The following is a 12,387-nucleotide window of genomic DNA, read 5'->3' on the forward strand; positions in this document are numbered from 1 at the left end:
CCTAACTTTGCTTAACGAGAGCTCAATATGCAAGTTAAAACGTAAGCTATGGTCAAATAGTACGCCTAGATCTGTGAACAAAACGACGTCCTCCAACTTGTGCGAATCAATGAAATACTGAGTAATGAATGACTTCTTTCTTGAGAAAGAAAGCTTCTTACATTTATTTATAATTTGAGAAGGTTCAAAGAACATCATGCAACCAAATTATTCAAGCCACTTTGAAGCTGATGTGATTAGGATTTTACGGAAATGGAAGAAAACAGTTTCACATGATCACGCACATCACATTAAAATCTCGCTCGATTTAATCACCGAGAGCAAATCATTAATGTATAAATTAAATAAAATGGGTCCTAAGTGGCTGCCTTGAGGTACGCCGCCAGACGTCACGGAAAATTTATCCAAGGTAATGAAGTTAAACGAAACCCTGAATGATCTATTGCGCAGATAAGAGCTTAACCATTTCAATAAATAGAAAGGAAAGCAAGGGGCTTGGAGTTTAAAGATAAGTAAGTTATGGTTAATCATATCAAACGCTTTGCTAGAATCAATGTATATGACATCAGTGCGAGAGCCAATAGAAGCAGCCTTGAAAACATGAGAAGTAAACTCTAACAGTTTGGTAGATCTTCCTTTTCGAAAGCCATGTTGGAGAGGAGAAACATACGATTTGATGGCAAAGGCCATATGCTGAGTCACCACTCGCTCGAACAGTTTAGACAAGACACTCAACTTGGCAATGCCTCTGTAGTTCTCTACAAGTTGTCTCCTTCCACTTTTGTGAATAGGAATAAGGAAACAAGTCTTCCAAAGTAAAGGGAAAGCACCTAAGCTCAAGGACTTGTTAAAAATCTTTGAAAAATCCAGGCGCACAATTATATTTTAGAGAGCTCTACCCTTCAAAAACGTGGTATTCAGAAACAACCAAATTAGATATTGAAACCAAATTAGTAATCGGATATAACGCATCTTGTCATGCCAGGGCAATGAACACTTGTATGAAATGAAATTTTTGATGCATTTTTTTGTCTATGAACCAAAAAAATGGTAACTTTTGACAAACTTAAGAAAGTATAATATACTCAGTATAGGGTATTAAGGAAACGTTCCAATCCGAAAAAGAAAAAAATCGAGTAATTAAAGATGAAGATAGGTAAGTAGCGCATGTTAATGAAAATTCTTCACTATTAACCATTTTATAATCAGCAATAAACGTCGGCATATATATTGAAGGAGATTTCCATTTGCGTTTTAGGCACTTACCATCATTAAAGCTCTCGAGCCAGATTCAAAGTCTTCACCATCAACCAGCGAATAGAAACCTTTGACACGATGTCTGCGAAACCAAGCAGTTGCTCGTTCTTGTAAATAACTTCGATATCGTTGAGCATTCGAACCACGCAATACATGACCGCATACTAAAAGTGATAAGTTTTTTGTTAGCATATAGGCAAAATCCACTAGTATAGGACGCGTATTTGGTAAACCAGATAGTACTAAAATTTGCGGCCGATAATTTTTAACGTGCTCTTCTACATTGTTCAGCTGTTGCACTGATATTAAAGCGTTTTTATATGTTTGTGCTTGAGTGGTGGAACCCCAATTAACATCTGGCTTGCGATAAGCAACGATTAAGTACAGAGCCAATACTACAGCGAACGTAATTAAAGCCGTAGCCCATGATATTAGGAACATGACAGCCACGCACAATATGGCACCCACAAGGCTTAACCACATATTGTAATACTATACATAAAAAAAGTTAAATTGAAAGATAGCAACAAAATAAAAAATGCGGTTAATTTACGATAGCTTGCATACCTTAAACGTGGGTCGCCAACCAACTGGCTTGGCTAGGCTGGCATGAAATGTGCTAAAATTAATTAACATATAAGCGGCCAAAAAGAAATTAGATATCAGTGGTGCTATAAGGTTCAGTTCACCAATTAAAATAAAACTGAAACGATAAATAAGCAGAAATTAAAATTATTTCTTTCCACTAAAGAAGAAAAACAACACTTACGCCACTGCAATAATAAATGTTAGCACATAACCTCGTACTGGCTCGTTATTTTTACCAAAACCTTTAGCGAACCAAACAATTTTCGGATATAGTTGATCTTTACAAAGAGCCTTTGCGATTAAAATCATTTTAAAGACCTAATAAATAACGTGATAATGCTGATTTTGTTTTGCAAAACGTACCTGAAAAACTTTAGGAGCCGACACCAAGCTAGCCAAAGCTGAGGAAAGCGTGGCAGCAAAACAGCCAGCGTAAATAAGTGGACCAAAACCAGACACCAATTCGATAACTTGAAATGAGTTTTGCAAACCATAGTTGCACTCACCTGCGATAGGCGAGCATTAATATATGAAAGCTTGTAAAATTTAACAACATAAACTACCTGGAGTGCAAATTAGGAATTCGTACGAACTATTAAAGGCATCGGTTGTATTGCCGGTGGCATCACGGGCAACAGCAGCGCCGGCCATCAAAACCATAATCAAATAAGTAGCTGTTGTAATAAATATGGCTAATAGAGTTCCCTTAGGTATAGATTTTTGAGGATCCTAACAAAAGATCATTCACGAAGTCAGTGTTCGAATCGAAAATGAGAAGAACTAAATGAGTTTAACCTTTAAATCTCCAGATATATTGGCGCCAGCCAAAATGCCAGTAGCAGCCGGAAAGAATATAGCAAAAACCGAAAAAAAATCATGTTGTATTCCTTTTTCCAAGCGATAGTCAGCAAAAAAGTTATTTTTAAACAAAGTCACTGAAAAAATAAATTTTCAGATAGAACGAAATAAAATAATAACAATAACCAAAAAGCAAGAAAGAATCTTACAGCCACGGTCCATCCTACACCACCTCGCTTAATGCAATTACTCATATAACGATCCTTCAAAATACGGTGTTATATGACAACTGATTCGATCCAAACCATTTTCAGTACTGCTCCTTGAGACCAAACCCATCGATGTACCAATTTCAAAATAAGAACACGGACAGACAGGCAAGTTTAAATCTATTCGAAATCACTGGGTTTAAATCGATTCAAATTCTGGGCATTGTATACATCCCCGTAAACTTAATATACCCTTAAGTGGTGTAGGTTACAATAATTTTCGTATTACCGTTATAACCAAGAAAGCCTTTAGAACGTTCCAATTCACTTTTCGGTCCAATTAAACTGCCAATCATGAAATCCGCGATAGCTACCAGCAATATAATTAACAAGCCAATTTGCGCCTATAAATGCACAACGAATCATGTCAAAGCCAAACTTATGATAGCATAATATAAGAAGTTGTATACCTTAGCCTCCCATTCCATGCCAACTACCACAATCACTAGCAATATCAATATGGTAACGCTGCCAATAATGCGGACGTCTTGAATACCGCCGTCGACAATGTTAACATCAAATGAACGCAATAAATCTGACATTGATTCGCAAAAGCCCACAACATACATTGCACACGCTACAGCATTAGCCAACGAGAATATTAAGCCAATAGAACCTCCAAATTCTGGCCCCAAGGAACGCGATATCATATAATAGGTCCCGCCTAAAAATATGTATGTATATACAGATATATGTATGACAATAATACAGAAATCTGCAGAATTCCTGTCGGTATAAGATTTTGGCATTACTTTTTTAAGATTTACATAATTTTCCGTTTCGGGATACCTACCTTCTTGTGCAGCCACGTATCGAAGGTATATAACTCGTATTTATTAAAAAAAATTGTGAATAAAATATTCCTAACATAACTTTTTCCTTGAACTTATACAAGATCTTCACTTGCTAAGATGATTAAATCTGACCTAATTCGGAGATTTTTATCTAAATGCACGGGAAAGCTCAGCTGCTCGTAGGTGAGGACAGTGTATGCACTTTGTAGTTCTGTAGTTCTGGACGCACTTGAGCATAAACGTAATGCCGACTATAACGTACTTATGTAAGATCTTTAATAGTTCCATTCGGTTTTCCTGGTGTTCTTCTTGGAATTTGTTCTCACATCACGTTGGCGCCCTTTGCAAAAATTTCTCCCCTTTTCGTCACATTTAAGTCTTATTGAAACTATACTCCCTATTTCTCCTCTACTCTGCCTAATATGTTTTTGAAATTATCACCGTGGTTTTCCCCACAGAGGATATCCCAAAAATAGTTGGTTGATATTGCATTAGATATAAAAAGTTCCGCAAGATAGAAAAGCAGTAATTGAGGTTTTTTCCTTTAATAGAGCAATTCGTCAGGTTTTCCTTCAACACCTCGATATTTTCGACGATTATGAGTAACGTTAACGTTGTTGAAACTCGGATGGGTACCAATGATTTATTATATAATAATTTACAAACTTGCTGACAGTTACTGTGTGGTAAGGATTACTTTTGACTGTAACGGTCTAATGCCTTAAAGGAATTAGTCACTTACAACGACGTATTGAATGAGAATGGGACTGCGTGGTTTATGTGAGATTTCGCACGGCAGACACGGTAGACAAAGGTGGCTAGTACGCGACCAAGCCAAAATTGGTTTTCGTTGTTAGAAGCAACGTGGAATAAAAATCATCAATTGTCTTAAAATGGATAATGATTTTCTTGGTTCTTCAAGCCATGCGAAATTGAATGTTCATAGATCCTTAGGTGAAATAATCCTCCTCGCTGTTCGCTTAATACGATTGTGTAAGAGCGCGCAAATAAGCGTAAATGCACATAAAGTTTCCTGATTTGAACGCGGAGTTTGGTAAACAATTTGGATAATTTGTAATTTGTTAACGCGTATGCTATTTTATGATTAAGTACCATAGTTTAATAATTTAAAAGATCAAAGGAAGTAAAGATTATTGCCCCAAGGCAATCAAACGAAAGTTCGAACTTTTCAAAAATTCTATTGGATATCAATAACGTAACTTCGTAATTATGTACTTACCTCCTTTGATGACGCCATTCGTACTAATCGCTGACATTGACAATGCTGTAATACTGGTAACAACTGTCGTGGTCAGTATTAACACAAAAGCCTCGAGAATACCAGCTTGTCCAACAACCCAACTAAGACGTAAAAATAGCATAACGCCCCATATATTAAGCAGGCAACGCACTAGTACACCCTTAATCCAGCCAAATTTAATCATACCATTCAACATGCTATTTGGAGCATCCAGATCGGAATTGCGGCGGTTTAAACTATGAGTATTCTATGGAAAGGATACACTGTTATTGAAGTTAGTTTTTAAAAAAGAACGCGTGCAGATTACTGAAAACGGAAGGAAAAACTATTTTCACATGCAGGCGAGCTCTTGGAATTTGACTTTCAACTATAGTCGGGGGTTGAAGACGTCTTAAGGTTTTTTTTTTGATTGTGGAAGTATTAGATAGCATTGAAGACCGATTTTACACAACTTTTTACTGTAAGCATAAACGCTTAGGTCTTAAAAACATTGTATTGATGTCCAGGGCTTTATTCCGAACCGCGGAATATAACCATTGGTGGTCATATTTACTTCAAAACTCAATTTGGGAAATTTTACTAACAATATATGGTATATATCACCTATTTTATATTAACTTTCGCAGTCTTTTATATTAAATGTTGAATTATGAGATTTGTAAAATCCAAACGGCAGACGTAAATGTCTAGGGGTTGATTGAAAATATTGTTGCGAAAATCAGACGTTTGTTAAAATTAGTCTTAGTGAAAACTGCCTAATTTCATAGAAAGCAAAATTTCGCAAAATATTGAGAAAATCCAATAGGTGAAAGGATTAACAAAAATATCAGAGATCTAGTATTGATGGCTGGTTCTAATAAGTCTTGTAAATAGAAAATTTTCTGAAGGTGAGAAAAATCGAATTGTAACATTCGAGGAAACAAGCCGATTAAATGGGCTGAAGAAAATGAAGTGTTTTCAAAAGTAAAATTGTAACCTCTGCAAATAATTTCTTCGTAAATAGTTAAGTGCTACGAATCTACTATGAGGAATTTTGAGAAAACGCATGATATTGAAAAAAGCACTTTACGTATCAATATGGTTACGAAAATCATAAATGAGGAAAGGAGTATCTGATTTCTTAAGGTACAGAATGCCTAAAATGTGAAAATCAATTACAGAGTCATGATGCTTTCCGCATCTTTATTGCCGGCAAGATGAAAGACAATTCGCAGGACATTTAGCAAACAAAAGGGAAAAACATGAAAATGTTACAAAAACATGACTGATTTTTAAAAGCGTAAATACGTGAAGCATTTAAGGACGACAAACAAAGTCGAGTCAAAAGATTTGAATCATGAAATTCAAACGGATACAATGACAAAAAGCACTAAAACATTGTAAATATAAGTTCTGTAAATAGATCATTTGTCAATGTATTTTCTAAGAATTGTAAATACTAAGCTATCCTAAAAACCATAAGCCAGAGGTAGGAACTTAATCCCAAAAGTATTTGGACCAATACGAAAAATCGCAAAGAACGGACTTTCACTTTACCATATTAAACGTTATAATATCTCCAATGCTTATTTGAAAATGAGAACAGCATTTCTTCCTTTTTCTCTAGCCAACAGTAAAGTACACGCGTTGCAAAAATGCTTCGGAAAATTTTGAGTAAAAAAGTTTTCACTTTTCTTAATGCTCTGCGGTCTAAGAAAAATGAATTGCTCCAATTTTACTGTCAATTAAAAGAAAGATGATAGGCCAGTCAACAATTCTTGAACAACATTTTTGTCTTGTTATAGGAAATATATGTAGAAAAGTTTTCAGATCGATTCCTATTGTAGCTTGCAGATTGTTCAAAAGATAAAAATGAAACTTTTGAAAACATCTTCGCAATCGGACTGAAACATTTTTGAACTTTATGCAACCAAACCTCTTCTAGCTACCTCTCTATTATGAACAAATTGCGTAATTACAAATAAACATATACGATAACACTGTTTCTACGGAAGTACACACCAGTAATCTATTTCGCACGGATATAATTTCATATATGCATTATCATTCCCTATATTTTAAGCAACAGAAAAATGGCATTCCGGTAATGCGCCCATACTAATCTGCACGTTGAATATATAACATACTATATTCTAGATTTGCTGTCAAAGAATATTTCCTTGTCATATGAAAACATAATGAAAAGAATAACCAAAGATTCCGTTTTAATTTGCATATTGAACTCTCTTTAAGTAAAGCTAATTTTGCGCTAGATTTCATTAAGAGATGATGATCCAAAGAGCTTAAGGCTCCAAAAAAAAAACAGGTTATACATGTGCTTAGTTACAGCAATAACTGAGTGTGCCTCTGTGGTGTGGTCTCGTTCCTATAGGTGTTATGTAGATTCTATTAAATTCGTTCAGGAGCAATTCTTGCTGTTTGCGCTTAGGAATTTGAATCGAGACCCACTCGTCTCTCTATCTTTTTATGAAAATAGATTGCTTCTGTTCTGTTTACTATCATGTGAGAAAGGTAGATTTACTTTTGGTGTTTCCGTCTCTAATTAAATTAGTAAATGGTACTATCGATTCGCTCACATCACTTGGTAAGATAATCTTTAATGTGCCTAACCGCTTCTCTAGGCAGTTTATTTTTATTAAGTTTAACCAATGTAAATATAATTATGAGCTGTTCAAACCGTTCAGATTTGTTTGCAGAAACTTATTCAGAGATTTATTGTAGTTGATTTTCATGTGTAAGTAAATGAATAAATAAAAAAAAAAGGAAAGTTAAGATCATTCCAATATGGCGGGTAAACAGATTGTTTTAGCTGACTTTCATATCACATTTACGCTTTGGTTTGTAACACTCAGAAATTGGCCTTGTAGAGCATACCCATCTTCCATGAGTATAAAATTCGATTTAAATATGTTTCTCTATGATTGTGCATTGCCTTCTTTTCGTGTGTCGAAAAAATTAAGAAAGAAAGCTGAAGCTTGGCGCACACAAAATTAGTCGAAAGCCACAACTTAGGGTTAAAAACGGACTCATTCATCAACTTGCACTTAATAGACATAGCTCACAATTCATACTAACTCCTGGTCTAGACTTCAGTGCAACCGTTCAAGAGGACAAAATTTAACTTTAGACGTATGAGTTATGTTAAAATAGAATCTAGTGTAAAATATTTACCATGGTAAATTAAAAGACACGTATAAAAATCGTCGTAATCGATCAAGTAGTAGCACTAGCCTTTAATGCGGTATTTGGTGACAGTAAAATATTGATATATTACATAAAGGTTTGTTCTACGACGAATGTCACAGTTGAAATTAAGTGGATATATTAGGTGCTTGCAATAATTTCGGACAGCGACATCTCCAGGTAGAAGTGCTAAAGAAATGAGAAACACCAGTGAACATAACGATTAAATTCAACGATTTTGACCTTTCTTTACTTAAAATAATAGTTTTCAATTTGGCATTATAGAGGTATACAGTGTATACAGACGCTAATCATGAAACGTTTAAAATTGTATTTTCATCATTCATCACTTCTGTTGTTTGATTGAAAGAGCTCTGCTTCCGAAGCCCATTAAATACTTTCAGAAGCTTATGGTGATGTTGCCCCGCCATATCTCAATTGTCAGTATTGGTTTCAAGGATTTAAAAATAATGATTTTGGTGCCGATTACAAAAAATTGTCTGGAATAATAAAAAAATGTCGAAGACAATGAATTGCAAGACTTACTGGATGAAAATCCAGCTCAAAGTCGCCAGAAACTTTCGAACAGCTTCGCAATTGATGAATCAACTGTTTCTAGACCATTACATGCGGTGGAAAAAATTCAAAAGAAAGGAACATTTCAACCATTGAAATTGCTTGCCAATGAAAAAGGAGAAGAGTTTTCTGTGGCGTGTTGTGACTGGCGATGGAAAGTGAATCTACTAGAACAACGCCAAACTCAAAAAGTTATGGATTTGTCCAGGAGAGCACATCTACACCGTGCTCTATTTACGGTTTCCTTTGACCAACAATTTTTATGGGAAGAAAGCCAAACATAAAAAAAATGCGGACGTGTTATCGACGCAATAAAAAAAAAATATCTCTGTTGCCGGCAGTTATTGATATTACACAAAAATATCGCTTCAACTTACGAATTTCTTTTTTCCCACCGAACAAAGCACCTTTCATCGCTCAATTCTATTTTCATTTTTTCTTTTTTTGCTTCAAATTAGAAAAAGACATGAAACAAGACGTGTCGTCAACTAACAGGAAGGTTGAAACAGCAGATGTTATCGCGATCGGAAAGGAAACGTTGGTTTTTAGGTAGACAACATATAAGCAGTCAACACCTGAAGTTTGTAATTACGCCACTATTCAACGGATAAAGTCCCGTATTGCAGCCTAAACTAAAAATGATTGCCTGATTGTTACATGGCTCCTGTTAAGCAATTAAACTATCCAAGTTTGAGGGATTTTTCTCGTTTTTTTAATGTGATGCTTACCTTTCCTGTAAGTGTAGGATTATGCAATTCATCCAATGTAGGACGGTAGGCAGCTTGTATTGACATAATATTTCTATAATTATCTAAACGGGGTAAGGCTTCCCTTGTAAAGTGTCTAAATTAATTAAAACATTTCAACATAATAACAGTTGCTCTGTTTTTTAAAAAACGTAAAAATAATTTACCTGAAACTTTTACCATATTTGGTATCGTATTCATTATCCAACAATTCACGATCGTCGTTTGAGTCGTTTGAATCCGAATCATCACGTTGCGGTTCAACTTGAAACCGTGTAGTTTGCAGGTCTTTGAAACGTGAAGGTTTAGCTTTATCACGAAAGCTACTTTTGATGGATTGTCTTTAGACGAAATTAAAAGAAAAAAGATTATGCTGAGAGCGTAAATATGCAAATACCTCGAGAACCAAATAAACTAATTAATTTAATTGATGCTTACAAAGAGAACACGTCTTCACTATTGAATTATTTGAACAATTTTGCAGAACAAGCTAGTTAATAATAGAGATAATTTGACGAATTTCCATGTGATGATTTGCTAATTGCTTAACAAACGTTCCGCAAAATGCCAATAATCTTATATCAAAGCACGATCTTAACGAAGCAAATAAATACATCGGTAAGGCTTGCATCTAAAATTAATCCAAGCTGTTTTCTCTTATTTTGAAATTGTTTTTTCAAAAATTTTTTTGCGCACTGCACTTCATTTAACATATTTGGCATTCTTGTTCGTAATTCTCGCAAATATTACAAGCCACTAACCCTCATGACAAAATATTCATAGTCACTATATTTATGAGATGATAATCGAATTTTAAAAAATTGATAAAATATATTAGGTTCAAGACTTAGAAAATATAAATTTTCTTTTATCAATTATATGGACTCATAAATCCTCAATTATTTTTGCTGGCAATTACTCGACAGGAGAAAAAGTTCAACCTGTCAGAAAGTATTTGTAATTAATGTCAAATACGAAAATTACATAGTGAGTGCCTGTGGCGTCGTTGTTCTCGACAAACAATAAAATTGACAACACTGAACTGGTGGCCCGACGGCGGAACATTGATTACTCAGACGAACAATTAAACAACAACACTTTCCGCTTGATTTATAAACATTTCGATATTTTGTTTGTGTAATGCCGCACCAACATTTCAACGGTTTATGCGGGAAATCCTCCGAGGCCTTCGAGGCCTCGAAGTTTCTTATGTCTACATTTACGATTTTAGTTAGGAAGAGCTTAGATGGTTAAGGCGCTTCAGTTGATCAAGACCTTATGATTTGACAATAAACGGTGCAAAGTGCTAAATCGGGAATGAACTACCTTTCATACAATATTTAATAATATGAAAAGGTTTGTTACCAAATCCAGATTACGAATCAGTGGCAAGAAATTCTGAATAGTAACTAAAAAATTTACATCAGGCCTCGTTACAAAGACTTGTCTTGAAGAAAACCAAATTACCAAATTCAAATTTAGAGCTTGTTTGTGATTTCTCTACACTTGTTATTCATGCATTTGTGATACAAAAATTGCACAAAGATCTGGTTCAAAATCTTCAATTAAAATGATTACTGAACGATTCCTGTGGCCGGAGGCAGACATAGTAAAATGAGTTAAATTTTGCTTACCCTGCCAAAATCAAAAATTGGGGGACATTTCAAATCGCCTGTTGGTAATATCGAGATCCCTGACGAACGTATTGATACGTTGAGTACCACGTCAACCACCAGTATCGACAGTGTAAAATGTGATATAAAACTAATAAATTTTTATTGTTTTAAGTAATTATTGAAAATGTATTTAAAATTTAGTTTATTTTAATTTACTACACGATTATATCATTAATGCATTTTATTGAAACACGGACAATAAAAAAACGGTCGTCCTTCGTAGTTACCGCGAAATGTGATTACTTTTATGTGTAATTTTTCCAGCCATTGCTCTATCATATTATGTCGCATTTTTGCCATAACATAATTTTGTTTGTTGCTTGTGCCGTTGTTTTTTAGAAGCTATTGCAATACTGTCAAATGGAATGGCTTCTTCTCGGCAACTTGTAAAGTGCCTAATTTTTTCCGGAATTGAGCAATACTGATATCCATTTTTGTGATATCTTTATATAAAATGTAACTATGTAAAACTGTAGCATTCAATAACATTTCAAATGCTAGCTTTCTATACCATTTCAGGTACCTGCGTAGTGGATTATTGTAGGCACTCATTCGGTCACATAAATCAACAGGTGCTTTTCCTCTATTAAAGTCGACTATTATTTGTGGTTTTAGCTTGTGTTCTGATCGACTTTCAACGTTCACCATACCTGAAGAACGGTCGAGGATTTCTCTAAGAATTCGTGTGGAAGTCAACGAATATATTTAATTTTTGTTCAGCATATCAATTTGTTTCTGAACAAATTTTGCTACGATCAGTATCAACAAACCGTTACAATTCTCCAAAATATAAAATCCGAAATATATAATTTTTTCCAAAAGTTATAACCTTTTACTATGTTAAGTCTATCTTTACACAATAGCATTGTTGCGTAGTGCAGTATAGCAGCCGCGTGGCTTGACGGAGATTTCCTTGAAAACTCGCCTAGAACTTAGCGTGTTACCCACATAAGCGTCGACAGCATTACTCCACTATCTTCCTCAAAACATTATAGCTATTATTATTTATGTGCTTACAGATTCACAAGATGGGCGGAAGGCTTTGAAGGATTTGACTGTTGAGTCAGTTAATAACGACATCGAACTTTGAAAAATTCTTTTAAACGTAACACTGATATACATTGTACAGATGCTTTGCCAATAGTACTACTTGGTCCGAGCAGTTGAATAAACGCTGATACTGGTTATGTACCAGATGAATTAGTCTATGGTACCATTTTATAACTCCTTGGTCTATAA

General features: G+C 34.8%; 1 protein-coding gene across 4 annotated transcripts in view; it reads right to left on the reverse strand.

Moving 5' to 3' along the window:
* Window positions 1-12,387, reverse strand: part of LOC119643699 (bumetanide-sensitive sodium-(potassium)-chloride cotransporter) — a 53,579-nt gene that overhangs the window by 38,930 nt on the left and 2,262 nt on the right. For 2 of the 4 annotated variants that reach the window (XM_038043110.1, XM_038043112.1), the window contains 11 exons: window positions 9,640-9,813; window positions 9,455-9,569; window positions 4,947-5,214; window positions 3,323-3,576; window positions 3,142-3,256; window positions 2,641-2,780; window positions 2,409-2,574; window positions 2,209-2,351; window positions 2,027-2,163; window positions 1,825-1,960; window positions 1,267-1,749 (listed from right to left, as the gene is read on the reverse strand). In XM_038043110.1, the coding sequence (XP_037899038.1) occupies window positions 1,267-1,749; window positions 1,825-1,960; window positions 2,027-2,163; window positions 2,209-2,351; window positions 2,409-2,574; window positions 2,641-2,780; window positions 3,142-3,256; window positions 3,323-3,576; window positions 4,947-5,214; window positions 9,455-9,569; window positions 9,640-9,813 (2,131 nt within the window). The remainder of the gene's footprint in view (window positions 1-1,266; window positions 1,750-1,824; window positions 1,961-2,026; window positions 2,164-2,208; window positions 2,352-2,408; window positions 2,575-2,640; window positions 2,781-3,141; window positions 3,257-3,322; window positions 3,577-4,946; window positions 5,215-9,454; window positions 9,570-9,639; window positions 9,814-12,387) is intronic. The other 2 variants (XM_038043113.1, XM_038043111.1) reach the window with 1 other exon arrangement.

Source organism: Glossina fuscipes, unplaced genomic scaffold (genome assembly GCF_014805625.2).
Source record: "Glossina fuscipes isolate IAEA_lab_2018 unplaced genomic scaffold, Yale_Gfus_2 61535, whole genome shotgun sequence".
NCBI classification, from domain to species: domain Eukaryota; kingdom Metazoa; phylum Arthropoda; class Insecta; order Diptera; family Glossinidae; genus Glossina; species Glossina fuscipes.